This window comes from Suricata suricatta, chromosome 3 (assembly GCF_006229205.1).
Source record: "Suricata suricatta isolate VVHF042 chromosome 3, meerkat_22Aug2017_6uvM2_HiC, whole genome shotgun sequence".
NCBI classification, from domain to species: Eukaryota; Metazoa; Chordata; class Mammalia; order Carnivora; family Herpestidae; genus Suricata; species Suricata suricatta.
The window spans coordinates 48,585,788-48,610,099 of NC_043702.1; the positions used below are offsets into that span (position 1 = coordinate 48,585,788).

At 34.7% G+C, this 24,312-nt stretch overlaps 1 protein-coding gene across 1 annotated transcript in view; it reads left to right on the top strand.

Annotated features, from left to right (window-relative positions):
• NCKAP1 (NCK associated protein 1) overlaps window positions 1-24,312 on the top strand; it is an 89,896-nt gene that overhangs the window by 5,542 nt on the left and 60,042 nt on the right. The window contains exons 3-8 of the mRNA XM_029933292.1: window positions 16,166-16,258; window positions 16,443-16,499; window positions 17,489-17,631; window positions 17,716-17,806; window positions 20,511-20,648; window positions 21,721-21,769. Of these exons, the coding sequence (XP_029789152.1) occupies window positions 16,166-16,258; window positions 16,443-16,499; window positions 17,489-17,631; window positions 17,716-17,806; window positions 20,511-20,648; window positions 21,721-21,769 (571 nt within the window). The remainder of the gene's footprint in view (window positions 1-16,165; window positions 16,259-16,442; window positions 16,500-17,488; window positions 17,632-17,715; window positions 17,807-20,510; window positions 20,649-21,720; window positions 21,770-24,312) is intronic.

The following is a 24,312-nucleotide window of genomic DNA, read 5'->3' on the forward strand; positions in this document are numbered from 1 at the left end:
AAAAAAAAAAAAAAATCCAAAAACTTCTCTTAAGAAATATTTTTCCTAAAATATTTAAAACTTTATTTATTCTCTTTGTTCTTGTTTTGTATTTCCATCTAAAAGCTAGTTTGTATTTTAAAAAGTTAAAATATCTGACACTAAATTTGTCATTATAGGATTTGCCTACTTATCTACATTTTAGTATAAAATTTTGGATTTGATTCCCAAATTAATGAAAAAATGATACAAATTACTATTCTCTGTATGTTGAATTAAGTCTTAACTCCCTAAGAATGAAGACATTGTTAGTGAGGAGAGTGCCACAAGAAGAATAAAGGATTCTGGACTGAGATACAGGATTGAATACATTATTGAAATAATTTGAAAATTAAGTTTTCAAGCTTAGAGGAATATTTTGTGTTATAAGTGTTACGTTTCTCTTAATGGAACACAGTATTATAGGCTACTGTGTAATAAGTTAAATATTTTAGGTAGCTTACAAGGTTACTCAAGTAAAGACAAAATAAAGCAACTCTAATGTTGGTTGTGAGACGTAGCATTAAAATCTGTGTTTTTTAAAAATTTTTAATGTTTAGTTTTGAGAGACAGAGTGTGAGAGAGGAAGAGAGAGAGAGAGAGGGAAACACAGAATCTGAAGCAGGCTCTGGTCTCTGAGCTGTGAGCACAGAGCCTGAGGTGGGGCTCCAACTCACGAACTGTGAGATCTTGACCTGAGCCGAAGCCAGTTGTTGGATCAACTGAGCCACCCAGGTGCCCCTAGAATCTATTTTTAAATAACATTTTATCCCTAGTGCTTGGTGCAATAAGAAGCCGTAAATAAATGTTTGATGAGTGAATAAGATTTCTTTTATTCAATCATTGTTTTAAATTTATGTCATCTCAAACTTAATAAATTTTTAACTTCATTATGTTGTTAGCTAAAAATTAACTATCCTTTTTATTTAAAAATATTTTTTAAATGTTTTATTTATTTTTGAGAGAGAGAGAGAGAGAGAGAGCATGAGCAGGGGAGGGTCAGAGAGAGAGGGAAACACAGAATCTGAAGCAGGCTCCAGGCTCTGAGCTAGCTGTCAGCACAGAACCTGATGCGGGGCTTGAACCCACGAACCGTGAGATCATGACCTGAGCCAAAGCCGGACGCTTAACCAACTGGGCCACCCAGGCGCCCCTAACTATCCTTTTTAGTAGAGCTACACAGATAGATACATCTCATGAATGATACTACTGAGAGTAAACTGGCATGAGCGTCCAAGCTCCTTAATGTGGGCATTTCTAAATGACTCCTTCTTCCTACCCCTACTCCCAGCAGTATAAATGTATGAAAACTTTTACTTCTGTGGCTTGAACTAAAAGTAATATATTCTGTTCTGTTTTCTGGGTTCTGAAATTCTAGATCTGAATTCCAGCTACCTTTTAGACAGCTGCACAAGTTAAATAATAGCAAACTTTGTATCCAGTATTGAACACATGATTATTCCCCATTTTGTTTCTCTTCTATGTTTTCTGTCTTGAGCCATCATCTTCCACTTGGATACTAAACTAGAATTTTTAGAAACCCCTTGGGCTTTTATAAAATGTCAATTTGGTCATTTAGAGCTCATCAGTTTTAATACTTGTCAATTTCAATAATGTCTTGAATTTATCACCTTCCGGTCTGCATCTCCTGCTGGGACAAATGCTATGATAATCCAAACATTGCTTTTCATGCCTTCCAGTTTCTCCTCCTATTACCATGCCCCATCCCCCACACTAGGGGAGGCTGTACAGAAAAAAACTAATAAGTTTCTCTGTGGTAACTCCTGTCTCTGTTTTCCTGGTCTAAGCGTTCATCTTTGAATCTTGTTGACTAGGATATAGTAGGCCAGCAAGTAATACTTTGGTTTTAAAAGCAATTATCTTATAATTAAATAACATAACAGGATTTGGAGGATATATTTTGTCATTAATGTGTCTCTTTCTATATATAAATACCGTAATCTAAACTCAAATATTGGGTCTTGACCAAGTAAACTTTGCCAAAATTGAAAGAATTTTAATTTTTATTTATTTATTTTGAGACAGAGAGAGACAGAGCAGGAGCGGGAAGGGGCAGAGAGAGAGAGAGGGAGACACAGAATCAGAAGCAGGCTCCAGGCTGTGAGCTGTCAGCACAGAGCCTGATGCAGGGCTTGAACCCACAAACGTGAGATCATGACCTGAGCCGAAGTCAGAGGCTTAACCGACTGAGCCAGCCAGGCGCCCCGAAAGAATTTTAATACAAGGAGAACTAACTAAAGTGTCTATTCATTTACTATCTCGTCTACATATAATAGTCTTTAGTTGTAACATGAATAAACAGAATAAGTAGAAGAGTGAACCCCTCATTAAAGGTACAAGCAAGCATGCTTTGATATATTTTAAAAGTATTTGAAATAGGTTAAGTGCTGGCAGGGAATCGTAGTGGCATTAATGACTTACCTAAACTGGTTTAAATTTACTTTTAATTTTTACGTAAAAACAAATTCATGATAATGAGCCAAACAGTTCAGGAGAATGTAATATGAAAAGTGAGTCTATCTACTATCCACTCTTTCCCATCCTAGTCATACTTCTTATAAGGAGTATGCTTATTCTTTTTATAAATTCATTTACCAGCGTTAGTGCCTATTATAAATTCTTTGCTACAAAAGATGAGAATTGAGCTCTTTCGATTTCTTGCTCCTTACTTACTCTCTCCCCTCTTCTTGATGTTTGATACTTTTGTTGTTAATATTTTTGGATCTTTGGTTACTTCCTTTTTAAACTTTAAGTAGTGCAGTTCTCTGTTTTTATGCCCTCACCCTTGGTCATTTATACTTTAATGGTGTCAAAATTATTAGTGCTTTCTTTTGTTTCAGAAACCATAAAATGTTCTGAGATTGATTTCTGTGCTGATTCTAAAATTAACTACTAGCAAAGACCTGAGTGCTTAGTTTGTATTGCTTTACTCCATTGTCACATTGGACTTAGAAGAATTTATATTATGTATATTTGTTTATGTTTATACATATAACATATTTACCATTAAAGTGAAATGGATTTCTTCATCCAGAATTATTTTGTAGTTAAATTTGTTTCATAGGTATATCATGATTTCTGGACTTACAGTTATATGCCTTGGTAGAATTCTTAAATTTATCCATCCTATTAATCACAGCACGTATGTAAGTTTTCCTTTTTTTATGGAGCCCACTCTCCTATAACCTGCTGTCTTCTAACTCCCCTGTGGACAGTTTGCTTATGCCTACTGCATAGCTTTCATCCTGGGATGTCTCTCTTTGTTGTCCTGAGTATGTTTTTTACCTGGGCTTTGACATAAGAGTTTTCACAGAATTTGGAATCCCCTAAACTGTGTACAGAGTTTGAATGCGAATGTATTTTTTGGCTTTCATTGTATTCTCAGAAATGATTTTTATGATCCCAAACTATATCTACTTTGAAATTACATTATTTTGTGGATCTTATATGCTATATATTCTAATTATACAAAACTTTAATCATAACCTCTTCAGCTCACTGATGCTCTGTGTTTTCCTGCAAATGAGACTGCTAATGAGCATTATACTAGAGTTTTATAGCACAATCCCCGAGGAGATGCATTCCTGGCATTTGCAATCATCTTTCTATTTTCTTCAAATTTCTTAGTTTTATCTTGCCCCTAGTGATAGTTCTTTAGCTATCTTCCAAACTATCTCTTTGGCTGCAGTGTTGGTTGTGATGCCCTTCTTAATAACAAAGGATATTACCAACACACAATCACTTGTTGATCTTTAATTTTTATTTTTTTGTTATTTGTTTGAAGGGGGCTTTAGCTACTTTTAAGTCTGGTACCCTTTGAGCACCCTTAATATGGCTTCTTACTGTTTATCATGGCTGCTCTGTCTGGTCTTACCTTTTGTTAGATCAAAAATTTTTTGCCTTAAATCCAAAATAAAAGGCAACAAAATAATCGATAGTGGAGTAAATAAGAGATGTTGCAAAAACACTTATTTTTGTTTATTCTTCTTCCTAGCGGTTAAAAATGTTTTAAATACTTATACCAATGGTCGTTAGCCAAAAAATAAATAGGATAGTATACTATGTTTGTCCTCTGTGTAGTGTTGGATAGAATGTAGAAAATGGAATAATATAGTTGAGTGCTTATTTTTTAAGGAGTATTTTATTTTGGGAGACTATGTATATACTTTCATGGCAAAAATTGGCCATCCTTTCTTTTGCCTCTAGGAGTTTGTTTATGCTGTTTTAACTATCAGGAAAAATACTTTCCTCCCATATTCTTTCATTAGGCTAACTTCTGGTTGTCTTTTGGGTCTATCCGTAGAGGTCACTGCTTTAGAGAAGCTTTCTTTAATCCCTTCAAATTAGGTTAAGTGCTGCATATATAGTTCTCTCCATTTATCATTCATTAACGTATTTAAAACTTTTGTTGAGTGCTATCTGTGCCCTATGGGAGAGGGCAGCCAGCAATGAATAAGTCAAATTATGGCCTTTATAGGGCTTAAACTCTATTGGATAGAGATAGACACAAAAGAATATGAATGTAATGCCAGGTAGAGGTGAGTTCTAAAAAGAACAAAGCAGGGTGATAGTGGGGAGATACTTACTTACTTAAGGTGACCAGGGGATGCCACACTGAGGAGGAGGATATTTGCAGTCATTCAGATCAGAGCTGATAGTGACTTGGGCCAGAGTGATTGAGGTGAGAACTGTTCAGATTCTGAATTATTTTGAAGACAGTCATTAAATATTCAGATTCTGGAAATGTATTTTGAAGAGAATGTCTACGGTAATTTGTTGATGCATTGGTATGGGGTACATGAGACAATGAGAGATGACTCTGAGATTTTGGCTTGAACAGATCTCAAATTTCCTTGGGTGAGGACACAAGAAAAACAGCTTTGGGGTGGGGGCATAAGAGGGATAGTACTCAACAGCTCAATATTAGATATGTTAAGTTGAGTGGCCTATTAGAAATCTGAGTGGAGATTTTGAGTAGCCAATAGTATGTATAAGTCTAGAGTTCAGGCTAGCATGAAATTGAGATGTTGGAAAGGAATTATTGAGTGTTTAAGAGAGAGGAGGAGTGGCGTAATCATTGAGAGTGGGAGAATGAATTGACAGTAGAGATTGGCTGTGAAAACAGAGTAGGTGTTGCTACTCAGTTAGGATTTATGGTCATAAATTCAGTTTTGAGATCCAGTCAGCATATGTATATGCTTTCTCTTATTGTAGGTTTTATCAGGCAGTTAGGATAGAGGGGGAAAGAGGTAAGGGAATAATCCAGTGATGGGCGATTCAATCTTAAGATGAATAAAAAAGGCATTAGGACATCAGAAGGTGAGTGACAGTAAAAAAAAAAAAAAAAATGGTAGGGCAAATGGATCAGAGGTGCCTCTGAGTTCCAAGAATTGATGAGGATGTAAGATATTAAGAGGGTATTACAGGTCTTAAGTGGGAGTTATCCTTCCATAGATGCCACTTTGCCTTGTCTCCAAATCTCCCAAGAAAAACAGATAAAGAAAAAGGCCAGGAAGAAGCCAAGACCGTTTAAGCATAGACTGTTCCTCTTTACAGGTTTGCAAATGGAGGAAATTTAACATGCGCCACCACGCTCTGTCAATGTGTAAGAAAAATAATCCCTGGGAGTCCTCTTTATTTTAGGGTTTGCTTTACCTTTCCCCATTTTCCTCACCATCCTCACCACCCTTAGAAGCTCTGACCCTGGGAAGGGAGAGGGTTGTGAATGTGTGCTTTAAACTTTTTCATGTTATTACTAGTTGGTGAGGGTCTTTGTCTTGTATTATAAGCATTATAGTGTTTCCCCATTTTTGAACCTTGTACCTAGAAGTTACTTGTGGTGTAACCAGCTTATAAAACTGAATATTTACCTAAAAAAAGGTGAGAGTTACCTGCACATCTATATGTACACCCCTCACTAGATTATGTACTGTTTTAGAGGCAGGGTCATCATTTTATTCACAGTTTTATCCCCAGCGCCTCTTATGATGCTGATAAGATGATAGGTTGGGATCTTTATTGACTAAATAAATATTTATGAATAAGTAAATAAAATGCGATGTATCCATTTAATGAGATACTATTCAGCAATTAAAAGGAACACACTACTGATACATGTTGTATTATTGATGAACCAAAACATTAGGCTAAGTGAAAGAAGCCAGATAAAAAAGCTACATATTGTATGATTCTCTCTTATAGGAAATATCTAGAAAAAGCAAATTTGTTGAGACAAAATGATAGTGTGGGTGGTTGCACAACTCTAAATTTACACAAATTATCTAATTGTTTATCATGGATGAATTTTGTTCTGTAAACTACCTTTTTAAGTGATTTATATTTTATTCTTATTTTTTAAATGTTTGTTTATTTTTGAGAGAGAGAGACAGCATGTCACCCAGGCGCCCCATAAACTGTATCTTTTTTTTTTAAGTTTCTTTAAAATATTTATTTATTTTTTGAGAGAGAGAGAACGCAAAGGAGGGAGGGGCAGAGAGAGAGGGAGACACTGAATCCGAAGCCAGCTCCAGGATCTGAGCAGTCAGCACAGAGCCTGACATGGGACTCTAAGTCACAAACCATGAGATCATGATCTGAGCCAAAGTCAGAGGCTTAACCAACTGAGCCACCCAGGCGCCCCAAACTATATATATCTTAATAAAGCTATGGAAAACAATTTTGAAAGGCCAGAAGTGATATTTCATTTTTTATTTTTATTTGTTTAAATTTGTTTATTTATTTTGAGAGAGAGCATTGGTGAGCTTGAGTAGGGAGGGGTAGAGAGATGGAGAGAGAAAGAACCACAGTCTTCGTGTTGTCAACATGGAGCCCCATGTGGGGCTTGAACTCACCAACCAAAAGATCATGACCTGAGCCACCAAGGCAGTCCTGGAAGTATTTTAGAAAAAATGAAACGTATTCAGAATCCATGAGATCATGACCTGAGCTGAAGTCAGGTGATTAACTGAGCCACCCAGGCGCCCTGAGAAATAAAAACTTCAAAAAGTAAAAAACTATAGCCATCAAGGACGGTTTAATGTTGGCTTATTACCTTGATATATCAGCACCTGAGGCTGTCTTGACATAAATAGCTCAACATAATTATTGATTTAAATGATGACATCTAATCTGTAAGCTTGACTTTTTTTCTGTGTCCCAGGTTATGAAAGCAAGGTGATCACATATTAGAAAAAAATTATTAAAATCGAATGTTAGGAACTAGCTTCATTTATATTAGAAAATGGTGACATTATACAAACATTATATTATCATTAACACAGTATACTACTTTTTATATAAATATGTTACACCTGACCAACCTCACTATACTAGGACCTATAATTAGTGATTTTTTCCAGTACTAATGATAAAATTATGGTAGTTTCCTGAGTTTGTATTAATTTGAACATCCTGGAGCCAGAAATCTTAAACTTTTCAGGATCTTTTCTGGTGCAACTTAATGGGCTCAGGTGGTGAGATAGAGATTGTTTTAATTTGTATTATTGAACTTTATGTTCGTCTTTGTTTCAGTTACGCCCTGCTACATAACAGATGACCCCAAATATGTGAGCTTAAAACAACTTATTTCTTACTCTACTGGTTCACTGGGCGGGCCTTGTGTTTTTCTCACCAGCTGTATGTCATGACTACATTTAGATGGTGGGTTGGCTGGGGGTGGGCCTCGCTGGGATAACATGATGCTGAGCCTCTTTCCTCATGACATAGCTGAGGCCTCTTCACACCTGGCACTTGAGGGGGATGTTCAAAAGAGCAAAATCAGAAGCTGCAAGGCCTCACGTTAAAAATGTCATTGCTGCAGCTTTCTGTCGGTCAAAGCAAATCACAGGCCAGCTGAGATTGTAAGGGTGGGAAAATAGAGTACTATCGATGGGAGGAGCAATAAAGTCCTGTTACAGAAGAGACATACATACAACCTTTAATTTTTTTGCCTTTCTGTTCTTTAAATATAAAACTCTGCTCTTTGGGATTAAACAGATGACTAGCAATATAAACTTGAAAAGATTTAATATATAAAATGAGGAGGTTGAATTAGAGGAGTTTTTGGAAGCTCTAGTCTGATGATACTACATAAAATACAAGTATCTTTTGAAAAGAAAATAGCTTTAGCTTTGCTTGTTCCATACTACTATTGTGTCATTGTATGGAAACTTGAATGTTGAAGTATATTAAAGAGGCATTTTAAACTTTGATGTCTGATTGACCTCATTTGGCATTTTACCTTCTTTATGGTCTGTTTCTGTATCTGGAAAGTGAGGTTACAAATATACCTAGATTGGGAAGATAAAAGTTCTGGGGGACACCTGGGTGGCTCATTTGGTTAAGCATTGGACTCTTGACATCAGCTCAGATTTTGATCTCAGGGTCGTGAGTTTGAGGCCCACACTGGACTCTGTGCTCACTATGAAGCCTACTTGAAAAAAACAAAATGTTCAGGACACAGATGAGAGTGATAAGTTGTTCAACAATGTTAGTATATTTTTAAGTTGAACTGCCTATTTAAAGATGGCTGAAGAGCGGCCCTCTTGGTGCAGTGGGCAGCACGTCAGTCTCATAAAGATGGCTGAAGTTGTTAAAGTTGTTAAAGTTGATTGTGTGTTATGTATGTTTTACTATAGTAAAATACATGTATCTTGAAGAGTACTTATGAGGATTAGATTTAGTAACACATTTTAAATACTCAGTCATGCTTATTTACTAGGCAGGTGTTAAGGTTACTTTCTCTAAAATTTATTTACTACCCTTTGCTCAGAAAAATGCATTTATGAAATATTGACTACCAATACAATCATTTTATATATAATAAAAGGAGAATCCTACAAAATGCTATGAACCCTTTTTTAAAATGAGTACTCTTGGGGCGCCTGGGTAGCTCAGTCGGTTAAGCGTCCAGCTTCGGCTCAGGTCATGATCTCACGGTTCATGAGTTTGAGCCCCGCGTCGGACTCTGTGCTGACAGCCAGCTCAGAGCCCGGAGCCTGCTTCAGATTCTGTGTCTCCCTCCCTCTCTGATCCTCCCCTGCTCATGCTGTCTCTCTCTGTCTCTCAAAAATAAATAAAAAAACAGAAATAAAATAAAATAAAATGAGTACTCTTGGGCAACCTGGCTAGCTCAGTTGCTGGAACCTTTATTCTAGTGATTAAATCACCAGTCTGTGTTAGGATACATAAACTCATTTGAGACATGAATTGATAGCTGATACTGCATTCATTTATAATCAGCAATTCAATTTAAAAATTGGCTTTATGATTTTTGCATTGAGAATCTTGAGGATTGAAAATTAATTGATAGACTGACTGTACATCCTACCATGTGCTGGTATTCTTGATGTTGGCAATACAGCAGAGAATAATGCAAACCTCCTTGCTTTCATGGATTCAAATTCAAGTTGGGATTTTAGAAAACAAACAATTAATGGAAATAAATACATACTTTGATTTGGTGATAAGTGGTAGGAAGAAATAAAAAGCTAAAAAAGCAGTTAAAGAGCAATGAGGAAAGGAGACTATTTTATTTTATTTTTACTTTTATTATTTAAAAAAATTTTAAGTGTATTTATTTTAAGAGGTAGAGAGAGAACCAGTGGGGTATGGGCAGAGAGAGAGGGAGAGAGAATTTCAAGCAGGCTCTATGCTGTCAGTGCAGAGCCCAGTACGGGGCTTGAACCCATGAACTGCGAGATCATGACCTGAGCCAACATCAGGAGTTGGGTGCTTACCCAACTGAGCCACCCAGGAGCCCCAAAAGGAGATTATTTTAGAGAAGGGTGCTTAACAGTGGTTTCTCGGAAGAGAAATGAGGGAGTAAGCTATGCAAACATGTGGCAAAAACATCCCAGACTTGAGAAAGAGTAAGTGCGGAGGCTCTGAGGTGGGACCAACTTGATGAATTTGATGAGCAGAGGAGAAAGACCCGTATGAGAACTATTGAGTGAGATTAGAGGAGTATGAAAGGAGATGAAGTCAAAGATATGCAGATGTCCTATTTATATTTTATTCTGAAGCTCTGGTAGGGACCTTGTATTTTAAGTGTGATGGGAAACCATTGGAATTTTTAAAAAGCCTTTTATTTTGAAATAATATTAGACTTAAAAAATGCAGAAATAGTGCAGAAAGTTCTTGTATTCTCTTTACCAAGTATTAATATCTTGTGTAACATTATTAGAATCATTTTGGGGGGGGCAGTGCATTGCTTTAAAATGCTTACTCTCCTGCTTACATGTGGAGAAGTCTGAAGAAGTCAGAGATGAAGTTTGGAGAGCAATTTGGAGACTGGCATCGTGGTCTAGGTGAGAGTTAGTGACAAGGGTGGTAGCTGACAGTTCATTTTATGAGAGGTTTACCCAAATAGCTTCTCAGGACTCTTATTTTTAAAAGCAGTTTAGAATATCATATTAAGAAACTAAACAAAGCTTTTCCTAAGACCAAACTTCTGTACTGGTTTTGTTTTGTTTTGTTTTTGAATTTTCATTATTATTTTTAAAATTTTATTTAAATCCAAGTTAACATATAGTATATGAATGATTTCAGGAGTAGATTTTAGTGATTCATCACTTATACATATAACACTCAGTGCTCATCCGAACAAATGCCCTCCTTAATGCCAGTCAGACATTTAGCCCATCCCCCCACCCAACGCCCCTCCAGCAACTGTTTGTTTCTCTGTATTTAAGAGTCTGTTATGGTTTGCCTCTCTCTTTTTATCTTATTTTTCCGTCCTGTCCCCTATGTTCATCTGTTTTGTTTCTTAAATTCCACATATGAGTGAAATAATATATTTGTCTTTTTCTGACTGGCTTCTTTTTCTTAGCATAATGCACTCTAATTCCATTCGCATTGCAAATGGCAAGATTTCATTCTTTTTGATTGCTGAGTAATATTTCATTGTGTGTGTATGTGTGTGTGTGTGTGTGTGTGTGTGTGTGTGTGTGTGTAAATATATATATCCCACATCTTCTTTATCCAAATGTCAATGGACATTTGGGCTCTTTCCATAATTTGGCTTTTGTTGATGTGCTGCTGTAAACATTGGAGTACATGTGCCCCTCTGAATCAGCATTTTTGTATCCTTTGGATAGATATGTAGTATCTTGGTTGTAGGGTAATTCTATTTTTAATTTTTTGAGGAACCTCCATATTGTTTTCAAGAGTGGCTGTACCAGTTTGCATTCCCACCAGCAGTACAAAAGGTTTTTCCTTTCTCTGCATCCTTGTGAACATCTCTTGTTCCTGTTTTGTCAATTTTAGCCATTTTGACAGGTGTGAGGTGGTATCTCATTGTAGTTTTGATTTGTATTTCCCTGATGATCAGTGATGTTGGGCATCTTTTCACATGTCTGTTAGCCATCTGGATGTCTTCTTTGAAAAAGTGCCTGTTTAATTCTTTTGTCCATGTCTTCACTGGATTTTTTTTCTTCTTTTTTACGTGTTGAATTTGATAAGTTCTGTATAGATTTTGGATACTAACCCTGTATCTCATGTCATTTGCAAATTTTTTTTTTCATTCCGTAGGTTGCCTTATAGTTTTGTTGATTGTTTCCTTTGCTGTACATAAGCTTTTTACCTTGATGAAATCCCAAGAGTTCATGTTTGCTTTTGTTTCCCTTGCCTCTGGAGATAGGTCAAGTAAGAAGTTGTCCAAGTAAGAAGTGGTCCAGGTTCATTCTTCTGCATGTCCCTGTCCAATTTTTCCACCACCATTTGCTGAAGATACTGTCTTTTTCCTGTTGGATATTCTTTCCTGCTTTGTTGAAGATTAGTTGACCATATAGTCATGTGTCCATTTCTGGGTTCCTATTCTGTTTCATTGATCTGTGTTTCTGTTTTTGTGCCAGTACCATACTTTCTTGGTGATTATAGCTTTGTAATACAGCTTGAAGTCCAGATTTTTGATGCCTTCAGCTTTGGTTTTGTTTTTCAGGATTGCTTTGGGTATTCGGATTCCATGCTCTACTTGGTTTTTAAGAGGAACAAAATATTAGCATAATTTAGTTCAAGAAAAAGAATTATGTGTAAGCAGTTTTGATAATGAAAGAATGTAATACTTGAAATCGATGAATAAAGAATTATAGCCACATTTCTTTGAAAATCAGTGAGTTGCCACCATAGACATTGGGTCTTTATTGTAATTTGCCAGTTTTTCTTTCAAAGAATAAAAACTAGTAAATAGTACATATCAGTGAATTTTTAGATACTTATTTTGTATGTAAAATGGTGCTTGATTTGACAAAGATTGATTACCAACTTTTTTCAATGCAAAGCTACGATGTTTTTATGATCTGCATGACTAATGTTTATTTTCTGTTTTTACATATTTTTTACTTTGAAGGTTAAGGATCCATGGTTCAAACTTTAGTGAAAGCATTGTAAAAATATTTTGCTAATGTATATAATAATCTATGCATCCAAAATATGCTTTTAAAGTATTAATGAATATAATCAGTTCTTTTCAGAAATTATATTTTTCTAATGCTTTATTCTGTTATATTAAACAATTTATTATTGATATATGTTCTTAAACCATTTCTGCTTTTTGTTTCCTATAAAACAATGAGATGATGAATTAAGAAAACCTTGTTCTGGATGTTGAACCTAAAATTAAATACATTTAGTAGTGTACTCTTCTTCACTTTAAGATCTAAAAGGTAGCAAGGATTCTTTTTTGTGGTTGAAGTCTCAAAGTTGTAGACACTTTTATTCTTTGTGATTATGATTGAGCTCTTTCATACAGAACTTTATGGAATGTATTTTCATTAAATAGGGAATATAATTGAGATGACTGAGTGAGATGCTTATAGAATAGTTGGAACAATGCCTGGCAAGGAGTGTGTGCTCTAATACCAGTTTGTACTAGAAGTGCTATGAGTAGTATTGAGATTATTTAAAATAGCTTTACTTTTGTTTTGAAAAGTGGTTTGTTAGCCTCCTTTGCTCTTTATCTAATATTGATTGAGTAGCTTCTGGGTGCCAGGAACTGTGAGATGTTCTCATGTACATTATTTTGGCTAATGACGAAAGTATTGGGCTCTAAAAGTCATTTAGTCTTGGTTGTACAGTAAGAGGTAGGCTTTCTAGCAAAATCTGTCCTCTGTCATTGACACATAAAAGCCTTTAAAATTTTTCATAATCTCTCCTCCGATAGATGTTTACGTTGGATACTTTTTTATGTGCAGTGCTATATGATATGGGCTGTGGAGATTGAAAAAATGAGTTTGGTACACTGTCTTACAGGGCTGGAGATAGCTATCTTACAGAGTAGAAAATGATACTGTTAGAAATGATACACATTAAGAGGGGAGAGATAATACTTGCATTTAGGGAAGAAGGTTAATCAGGGATGGTTTTTGAAGATAGGTTAACATTTAAACTGAGTAGTTTGGGAATAGGATTTGGACATCTCAGCAGAGGAAACAAATATGAGATGCATATAGAAAATAGGGAATAGTTTGTTTTGGGTACTGTATGTGAATGAATTAGGGGGAAATTTTATTTATTTTATTTTTTATTTTTTTAAATTTAATTTTTTTAATGTTTATTTATTTTTGAGAGACAGAATACGAGCAGGGGAGGGTCAGAGAGAGAGGGAGACACAGAATCTGAAGCAGGCTCCAGGCTCTGAGCTGTCAGGACAGAGCCTGATGTGGATCTCAAACCCACAACTGTGAGATCATGACCTGAGCTGAAGTCAGATGCTTAACTGACTGAGCTACCCAGGTGCCCTGTAGGGGAAATTTTAGATTGAAAGGCAAATTTTATTTAGAACCAAATTGTGTAGGGCCTTGAAAGCTTGACTGTTTTGAATTCATACACTCATTGGTTGAGTGAATTTTTTTTAGTCACTGTAGAGGCTAATGACATATGGTTTGAGGGAAATAAAGTTGAATGTGAAATTTAGACCATAATGAGATTTTATTATTAAAAAGGGAGATGATGGCCGTACAGAATAGTAGAAAGAACACTTTATTAGGAGTAAGAAAATGAAATTTTCAATCCTGGCCCCATCATTAAATAATTATACAACTTTGGGGTAGTTCTTTTATATTCTTTGGGTATTAGGTTCTTAATGTGTAAAATAAAGTGTGTGTAAAAGATCATTAAGGCCATAAGGAGATGGTGACTGTGTCATTTTTTTTCCTCCAAACTAGGATGCTGAAATTGAAAGGTGGTACTATTAATAATTAAGCCCAGAAGCAACTGAATTATACTTTTGCCTCTTATGAGTGTACTTTGACCTATTATATTTCAATACTCAAATTTAAAGTACTGAAAAGCAAGAAAAAGGACTAAGACATCAATGATAAGTGTTTAATTTTGAACTTAAGAGTTAAAGGTAATATAATCTGAGGAAATAGAATCTTTTAAAATTATTAATTTAGTTTTAATTGAAGTATAGTTGACACAGTGTTACATTAATTTCAGGTGTATAACAGTGATTCCACAAGTTTATATGTTCATACTACGCTCACCACAAGTGTAGCTACCACCTTTCACCATACAATGCTTTTACAACACCACTGACCATATTCCCTATGCTATACCTTTTATTCCCTTATCTTACTTACTCATTCTGTACCTGGAAGCCTGTGTCTCCTACTCCCTTTCACTCATTTTGTCTATTTGACACCCCTGGAAAGAAGAGTCATTTTAAAATAAGTATCTGCTTGATGAGTGGGAATGATTAAAAATGTGCATATAAACATAGAATTGTTTTGACACATACATTGTTGATAATAAAGTCAGTTATTCATAGATAAAACTAAAAACAGTTACATATTACTGTAAGTATATACTTTAATATGTCTGACATTGGCAGAAGTAATGAGGTACTTCATTTACACATTTTCTAGACATAATTCTTTAAATGTCTTCAGGGACTGCAGTCTTTAGGGTGGTTTACTGTATATTAGATGGGTCTACCAGACTGCTGTACTTGCTATTTTAAACAGTCTTGTTACTTTGATGTTGAATCTTACTTTGATGTTACACTCGCTGCTGTAGATTTTCCAGCTTATCTTAATGGTTCAGTGCATTTATGTTGAAGAGCACCTCTTCCTCCAACCCTCCTGTAGAAGTAAGAATCGTATGAGGGCCTCAAAATGTGTGTGGACTTTGATAGCAATTTTGTTATTTCAAACTACTTTTCTGTATTCTAGTTTTCTCATATTCTAAACAATTCTCTGTATTCTAGATCTCATATTCAGATCACCTGGGTATTTTGTTAAAAGGCACATTCTCATTCAGTAGATCTTCCCTGGGCCTTAGATTTTGCTTTTCTAATAAGCTCCTAAATTATGTGAAGTTGCTGTTATGTAGACTCCACTCAGAGTATCAAGGTTCTAGAAGGTTTCTTGGAATTCTGTCAGTCTTATGATATAGGACATTAAGTATAGCTAGATTTTTTCAGAACTTCATATTGATAGTTTTGAAAAGAAAACCTAGAACTTTTTAAATTTAATAATACTGATTAGTATTTATCTTTTATATTCACATTTCCCTCTTTCATGTTTACCAGTGTCTCAACTCTAGTTTTGCTTCTTTCTCATTTCTTTTTTGTTGTTGTGGTTTTTTGCTTTTGTTTAACGTATTATTGTGTTTTGTGGATCTGGTCAGGGAACCGTTACTGTATTTTATGTTTGTATCTACATTTTATTTTGCATGCTTAACGTGGCTTTGCCTGGATGTTCTTTTTGGTAAGTTTCAAATTTATAAAGCATATTGTTTTTTTTGTAGTGTAAGTCACAGTGTTTTTTCATCCTTTTTTTCCTCTCACTTCTAGTAATGTGATCATGCTCATGAGTTATTTTTAATTTTTTTAAAAAGTTCATTTGATACTTTTCCCTAACATTTTCCAGTTTTCTTTAATAGTAGTGCAGTTTGGTACTAATCTGCTTTGATTGGTTTTATAGCCTCACACGGTCAGTTGCTGATCACTATTAGCAGTTGCTGCCTCAAGTATTTTGTTTTTTTTTTTAAAGCCTTAATCGTCTAGAGATACTGTTCTAAGAGCTTGTGCTTCCACATAGCAATCATAAAAGAAGATTGTTTGTAGTAAAATTAAATAATTTTGTTCTGAATGAACAATGCCATTCTAATTTTGTTTTTTTTACAGCAACAGCTTGCACAGCTACAGAAAGAAAAATCAGAGATTCTGAAAAATCTGGCATTATACTACTTCACGTTTGTAGATGTTATGGAATTTAAGGTATGTATTTTAATATGTAAAATTTAACATTTCAGAGGTAGATTAATGTTTGTTAATTATATAAATTGCTTTGTCATTTGTATAAGAATTCTTTTACAACTAAAATTTAAAAAACATTTTGTGTGTGTTTTCTAAATTTAGTATTATTTACCCAGGTTAAAAACTAACATAAGCTTTTTTTTAGGACCATGTTTGTGAGTTGCTGAACACTATTGATGTTTGCCAAGTCTTCTTTGATATTGTAAGTATTTTCAGAAAAAATTCTGATTCTCTTCTGATAGTTTTGCTTTAAAAAAATTTTTTTTAAATGTTTTTATTCATTTGTGAGAGACACAGAGAGACTGGGCATGAGTAGGGGAGGGGCAAAGAGAGGGAGACACAGAATCCGAAGCAGGCTTCAGGCTCTGAGATGTCAGCATAGAGCCTCACGTGGGGCTCGAACCCATGAACTGTGAGGCCATGACCTGAGCCAAAGTTGGATGCTTAACCAAATGAGCCACCCAGGCTCCCCTCTATCTGTTAGTTTCTAATAGAACTAATAGAACTGAATATTTTTCTTTAGAGAAAATTTACAAGACTAGCATGTGAAGTTTTAGCATTGTTAATTTGACTTACTTTATAGCACTATTTAAAGGTAAGGAGTTATAATATATTCTGTATTTTTACTTGTCTATTTCATTGTCACTGAGTATAAATCTTGCATGTATTGGAAAATAGCTATTAATTCTAGTATTTTTTATTTTAGTAGGTGCAATTTTAAAAAGTTAAGTGAATAATACTTTTCTCTGTAAAAGACATACTTGATAGAATCTTAGGTACAACAGTTTCTAGAGATAGGAAGTCAAAGTGAAAAATGCCTCCATTGACAATTTACTTACTGAATGACTTTTATTACTTATTTATTTAGTGCTCCTTTTTTTTCCTTAGTGAGATTGGCTCCATATTCCTACTTATTCTGGTTTTATTTATCCTTTTAAACTGTTTACCAGTTAAATAAAGCAATAACAAGTTTTTTGTCATCCATACATTTTGTCACCAAGTCACCAATAGAAGACTGTTCCCTGTAACTTCTAAATTTTAGGTATGTTTCTGGTGTAAGGAATTAGAATTTTAGAAGTAGGGATAAAATAAAGAAAATTATTGGCTTTCAGTAGCTCCCATGAAGATTTTTGTGTATGTGTGGTTAAAAGTTTGCAAAATAAGGAGTTAAACTTGATTTTTGTTTTCTAGACTGTAAACTTTGATTTAACAAAGAACTACTTAGATTTGATTATAACGTATACAACACTAATGATACTACTGTCTCGAATTGAAGAAAGAAAGGCAATCATTGGATTATACAACTATGCTCATGAAATGACCCATGGAGCAAGGTAGACCCTGCATTATACAGATCTTTGTAAAATTCTCAGTTTGATGGCTAACAACTCACTGAAATTTGATATGTCTGTTTTAAGTGACCGAGAATACCCACGCCTTGGTCAGATGATTGTGGATTATGAAAACCCTTTAAAGAAAATGATGGAAGAATTTGTACCCCACAGCAAGGTAAGACCTGGTTTTTAGATTGTTTTAAAATAGGCATATGAAATAGCATAATGGTGGATGGTTAGAGTATAAACTTCTTTGTGAAAAACATAATGGGGTATGAATAATAGCTATGTATGGTGTTATCTTTAAAAAAAAATTTTTTTTTTAATATTTATCGTTGAGAGGGAGGGAGAGACAGAGTGTGAGCAGGGGAGGAGCAGAGAGAGGGAGACACAGAATTCAAAGCAGGCTCCATGCTCAAAGCTGTCAGCACAGAGCCCAATGCAGGACTTGAACTCATGAACTGGGAGATCATGACCTGAGATGAAGTTAGACGCTTAACCTACTCAGCCACCCAGGTGCCTCTGTATGGTGTTATCTAATTGTGAACCAGAGAACTCATTAGTGAGATTCCAAATAGTATATGGAAACTCAGGAATGTATTGGTCCACTATAGCTTTTTTGTTTGTTTGTTTTTAAAGTTTATTTTTATTTTGAGAGAGAGATAGATAGCAAGCAGGGGAGGGGCAGAGAGAGAGGGAGGCCGAATTCCAAGCAGGCTCTGCAAGGTCAGCACAGAGCCTGATGTGAGGCTCAAATTCACAAGCTGTGAGATCATGACCTGAGCTGAAATTGGGAGTCAGATGCTTAACTGACTGAGCCACCAGGCAACCCCATAATAGTTTTTAGATTCAGTATAGGGTATAGAGTTAGTGAAGTTTAGTATTTGGGAACGTCTGCTCTGATATCAGACTCTCTGGGTTCTAATCCCAACTCTGCCAATTACTAAGTGTGTAATATTGGGCAAGTTACTTAAACAACTTTGCTGTATCTGTTTTCTTATCTGTAAAAATGAAGTAATTGTATCTATTTATATGGTTGTTAATGATGATTAAAAAGTTACTTCATAAAAAGTATTTAGATACATAGTATATGATAAATTTTAACTATGTTATTAATAAAGCTTCTTAAGAAAAAATTACAGGAGTTTTGTGGAAATAGTTTTGAATGTCTTTTACAATATATTAAAAAAGTAGTTTTAATTAAACAATTTTGGTTCAAGGTGGTCTTGCCATTATGGTTTCTCTGCAGTCGGGCTGCTTCTAAGAACCATGGAGTTCATAAGTATATCAAGGAAGTTTATAGGTGTCTCATACATCCTTATTATAGATAAAAATTGAAGACTGTAGAAGTGACACAATAAGTCATTTAGTGGCAGTAGGGGCAAGACCAGAGCTAAAATCCCAAGATTTTAGAATCTTGGTTCATTCTCTTTGAATCATGAGAGTTAAACATTTTAATAACACACTATTTTGTATATTTTGTATAAATCTGTGCTTTTTTTTTGACCTACAGTTAACACCAAGACTTTTCCTTCAATTTTTTTACTCCAGTAAAAATTCTGAAGATGCATTTAAGGAAGATGTGTTTGCAATTTAATTTCTTTTCTTAGCTGTATTATACCTACAAATGTATATAGGTTTAATGTTTTGAAGTTAGTTGGATCATTAGTTTGAAAGAGGCTAGTGGATGGTATCAGTTTTCAAGTAAAAATCAGCATTGTAGGTGAAAGAGTTCGGATTCCTCAGAGTACGGAGCATATCGTAGTCATTTGTCTCTGATTTTGGTATTGCTTTTTTCCTCCTCGAGAACTGTCTTCCCTACTCCTCCCTGTTTTCTCTGTGGATTCATTTTTGACTTTTTGCCAGTCACGTACAGCCTTGTTTTCATTTAGCCAATTCAGATTTGGTACTTTTCCCACTTAGGTGATAAACATTTCCTAAAAGCCTGTTGCGTGTCTTTTTAAGTTCTCCATAGTTATTTGCATATACGAGGCTATTAATTACTTCAGGAGAATTGTCCATTTGGATTAGACCCTTTTTTCGTAATCGCAATTTTTCTGATGTTCCATGATATCTCAGGTTTAGATAGAAAGTCTATCCTTTATTTGCTAGCATTTTTTAAAATTAATTTTAAAAACATTCATAATCACTTGGTAGAGTATAATAAAAATACAGATTCCTGGGGTCTGCTCCCACTAAGCTTCACTAAAGTTCACTGAGAATTGAGGTGGAACTCTGGGTTCTGGTTTCTAAACAAATTCCATGGTAATTCATGTGCCATCAGACGTTTACTCATGTACAGACCTTCTAGGAAGCAAAGATGAATAGCAAAGCACAGTTAAAAGCAAATAAGAAACCAATGAGAAGAAACATTAAAAACCTTGATGATAAAGCTATAAGTAACAGACCAAATGACAAATAGAAGTTAAGAAGTTTATTAAGATAGAGCACATTTTTTTATAAAGCATTCTTTGGAGAAATACGAAATATGTTGAGCTCTGTTAACAGTCATGTAACCCTAATGTTCTGTTCTTTCAAAGAACTATTAGAGTAGAAAATGATGCACAAAAGAATGTGCTTACTACCCCTTTTGAAATAAAGATCCCAAGATTGCCAAACATTGTAACTTTTATGGAAGTAACATGATTCCCTGAGCTAAGCTCTTGCCCAGGAATGGAGAATCTATGTAGTTTTTATGAAATTAAAAAAACCTCTAGAGGTTGTAGCCAGACCCACGTTAGATAGTACATGGAGCATGGTTGTAATTAGGCTTTGTTGTTTAAGGATGGTACAGTTAGAAACACAGCAGTTGTAGCTGAAATTTAAATGAAAAAGGAAAAAAATATATACCTCAACTTCCTTTTTTCCTATTTTATTAGTCTCTTTCAGATGCATTAATTTCTCTTCAGATGGTGTATCCTCGAAGGAATCTTTCTGCTGACCAGTGGAGAAATGCCCAACTATTGAGTCTCATCAGTGCACCCAGTACAATGCTTAATCCTGCACAGTCTGACACCGTATGGTTCTCTTTTTCCCTTTTTGTGTAAAAGTAGTAAATTTGATTTTTAAAAAAATATCAGTTAATGCAGTACTGTTGTGGTTTTTCTTCTAATTGATGTTAGCCTATCAGTGAAGTTTATTGTAAAATGTTCAGTGATTAAGTTGTACTATTGAGTTTTTTTTTATTTCTAAGTTCTGATGCTAAGTAAATACAATTAGTAATGTAAGTGTTTTCTTTTAAAATTTAAATGTCTGTTTTGTTCTGTTATAGTAGAAAACTTGGAAAATGCAGAAAATTGTAAAGGAAACAAAACTAGTCTTAAATCTTCACCAAATCATTAGATTGTTTTATATAGTTGACCCTTGAACAAGATAGGTTTGGACTGTGTGGGTTCACTTTCACATGTTATTTTTTTGGATAAATTCAGTATTGTACTGTAAATGTATTTTCTCTTAAGATTTTCTTAATATTTTCTCTAGCGTACCTTGTTGTAAGTCCACAGTAAGCCATCAGTATTTAAATACTGGGAGTCAAGAGTGTTACGCAAATTTTCAACTGCCTGGGGAAGAGGGTGACGGCATTCCTAGCCCTCCTGTTGTTCAAGGGTCAACAGTATTTTCAGTCTCTTCTTTGTATATGTAAAAATAGATGTTGTACGGACGGAGAATACACACACATAATTACTGATTGGGGTGAGGCAGTGAGTATCCATGTACATGAATCTGTTTTAAATTGATTAAATATTATCCTTTGAAATATTACAAACTTAGAAATAGACTTGGGGAATTTAGAATTTATCATTTATCAGACTGAGGATAGTTTAGCAACAGTATTATTTTAATTGAGGTTTCCAGGAGTATAAATGTGAAAGGAGTACAGCTCTACAGCTCTTATTGTCCTTTATGGACTGCAAGTTTAAATAATAGGTTATAAAACGTTTATCCAACTTTTTAAATACGTCATGGTGGTATTTGAGCCAAGGATTGGGTAGTAAGAATTTTAGAAGGAAGAGAAAGAGAGTGATTTAGTATAGGATTTGTTTTTTTAGAATTTCTTCTAATCACAAGTATATATTTTCTCTTTTTAAGATGCCTTGTGAATATCTCTCTTTGGATGCAATGGAAAAATGGATTATCTGTAAGTAAAATTAGTTTTGTAATTATCTCTCAGGTTTTAAGTTTTACAGAAAAATAACAGGTAACATGGATTACTTCTGTGCCAAGCACTGTCCTAATAAGCCTTCTCTGTATATTACCTCATTCAATTCTCATACTGACCCTGTCAGGATAGTGTGTTTTATAGATGAGGAGTCTAAAGCTTAGGCTACATAGCTCATCAGTGACAAAGACAAAATGAGAACCTAGGCTAATGCCAAGGGTCATGGTACATTATATTGGCTCTCAGTACAACTGTCAAAACTACATTTTTGTTTTGTTTTTAATGATTTTTTTAAATGTCATGTTTATTCAGGTAATGTTTTTGGTTTTAATTTACTTCAGTATGTATAATAGTGACTCATGGTTGTCAGTTAGATACATGGAGGGTAAAATTACTAGTTGTGCTCCTAGGATGTTCACAAACTATGGGGGAAATTAGATACCATAACATATAGATGTAATATAGAATGAAAATTTCTATAATATAATTAACTTCTGCCACCATCAGATCCAGTGACATATGGGAATAATTTTGAGCAGTTTGTATTTTTTTTAGTTCTTTTAGGTCATGTTTCTTGGTTTATTAACCTTAGGAGTTATATATTGATTTATTATAATACATTTCAAACTATAGTGAAGGACTAGTTTTTAAAAAAAATTTTGCATTGATCCTTCTATAAAAGTCAAAGAAAGTAAATTACTAGAATTACCAGAAATAAAATAATACAGATGCAAAAGCCCACATTTTTAATTATTAAATTCAGTTTAATCTAACATATTGTGTCTATTCTATTTTTGAATAGAATAGAAACATTGTTTCTATTCATAAATGAATGTCAAATTTTTATGAGAGTTTCTAAATACTGTTAGTTTCTCTACTTAATCTCATTATGCCCTGGCACTTTGAATAGTACTGTTATTAGTATGAAGGAGGAGGAATTTAGCACATACTTCCTGCCCTTAGCCATTTTTATTAATTAGATATTTTATATTGATCATTTTATATTACTCTATTTTTTTCTGTAATGATAGTTAAGATTTTCATTCCTTAGTCTCTTACTTGATCAAAACACAGCTTTCAAAGTATTAATTTTGCTTAAATGTATCATGATTCTTGGTTGTTCATGTTTATGGAAGTTTGGCTGTAGAACAGAGGTGACTGGTAGAGTTAAGTAGCATGATGAACTCTAGAGCTAATAGCACTAGTTCCCCTAGTCTTTAGGAATGCTTATTGCAGGGCCCTTTGTGATGAGCAGGGAGATGGGTCAGAAGGCAGGGTACCCTAAGAGGGAATATAGGGACATAGAGAAGGCAGATTTGGGATAACCAGTTGCCCAAGTAAGGAAAGTTTACTTTCTTTGCGGTTTTTATGTATTTGAGTCTTGAGTAGAGTTAATATAGAAGTTAAGAATTATCTTAAATTCTGCACTTGTCTTTTTGACCCTAAGATCCACAGGAGAACTTTTCTGTAGACAATTGTCTACTTTCTTTAGTGCTTTGCTCTAGATTAGTTTGAAGCATGGTCCCTGGATCAGCACCATCATCTAGGAACTTATTACATACGTAGAATCTTGATCATCATCATCTTCTTTTTTTTCTTCTTTTTAATGTTTATTTTTGAGAGAGAGAGAGAGCACGCTAGCGTGGGAGGGACAGAGAGAAAGGGAAGCAGAGACAGGGTCTGAAGTGGGCTTTGTGCTGACAGCAGCGAGCAGCACATGGGGTCTTGAACTCATCAGCCCTGAGATCATGACCTAAGCTGGAAGTCAGACTTTTAACCGACTGAGCCACCCAGGTGCCCCATAGAATCTTGATCTTCATCCCAGAACTACTGAATTAGAAACTGAATGAATCCTAGCAATCTGATTTAATAAGCCTTCCCAGTAGTTCTGATGCAAGCTAATGTTTGAGGATCACCCCTATAGCCTGGGGCCAAGAGGCATTGAGAGTCTGGAATGTTGAAGACCCCGCTATTTGAAATGCAGTTTATAAAATAACTTATCCCGTTGTTCTTTTCAGGGTCTATTCTTGTTCTGTTGGTTGGACTCAGAGGACTCTTTGGGAAAGATCTCTATTTCATCTCTGGAATTTTGGATTACTAATTTCTGATTCTTTAAGTTGATAGTCGAGTTCTATCTACTTTCTATCTTAAAAGATTTTTCCCAACTTTCTAGTCTAGCATTGGTATTTATTTATTTATTTATTTATTTATTTATTTATTTAATATCCACGTTAGTTAGCATATAGTGCAATAATGATTTCAGGAGTAGAATCCAGTGATTCATCCCCTACATATAATACCCACTGCTCATCCCAACAAGTGTCTTTCTTAATGCCCCATGCCCATTTAGCCCATCTCCCCACCCAAAACCCCTTCAACAACGCTCAGTTTGTTCTTTGTATTTAAGAGTGTCTCTTATGTTTTGTCCCTCTCCCTGTTTTTATATTATTTTTGCTTCTCTTCCCTTATATTCATCTGTTTTGTATCTTAAATTCCATGTATGTGTGAAGTCATATACTTGT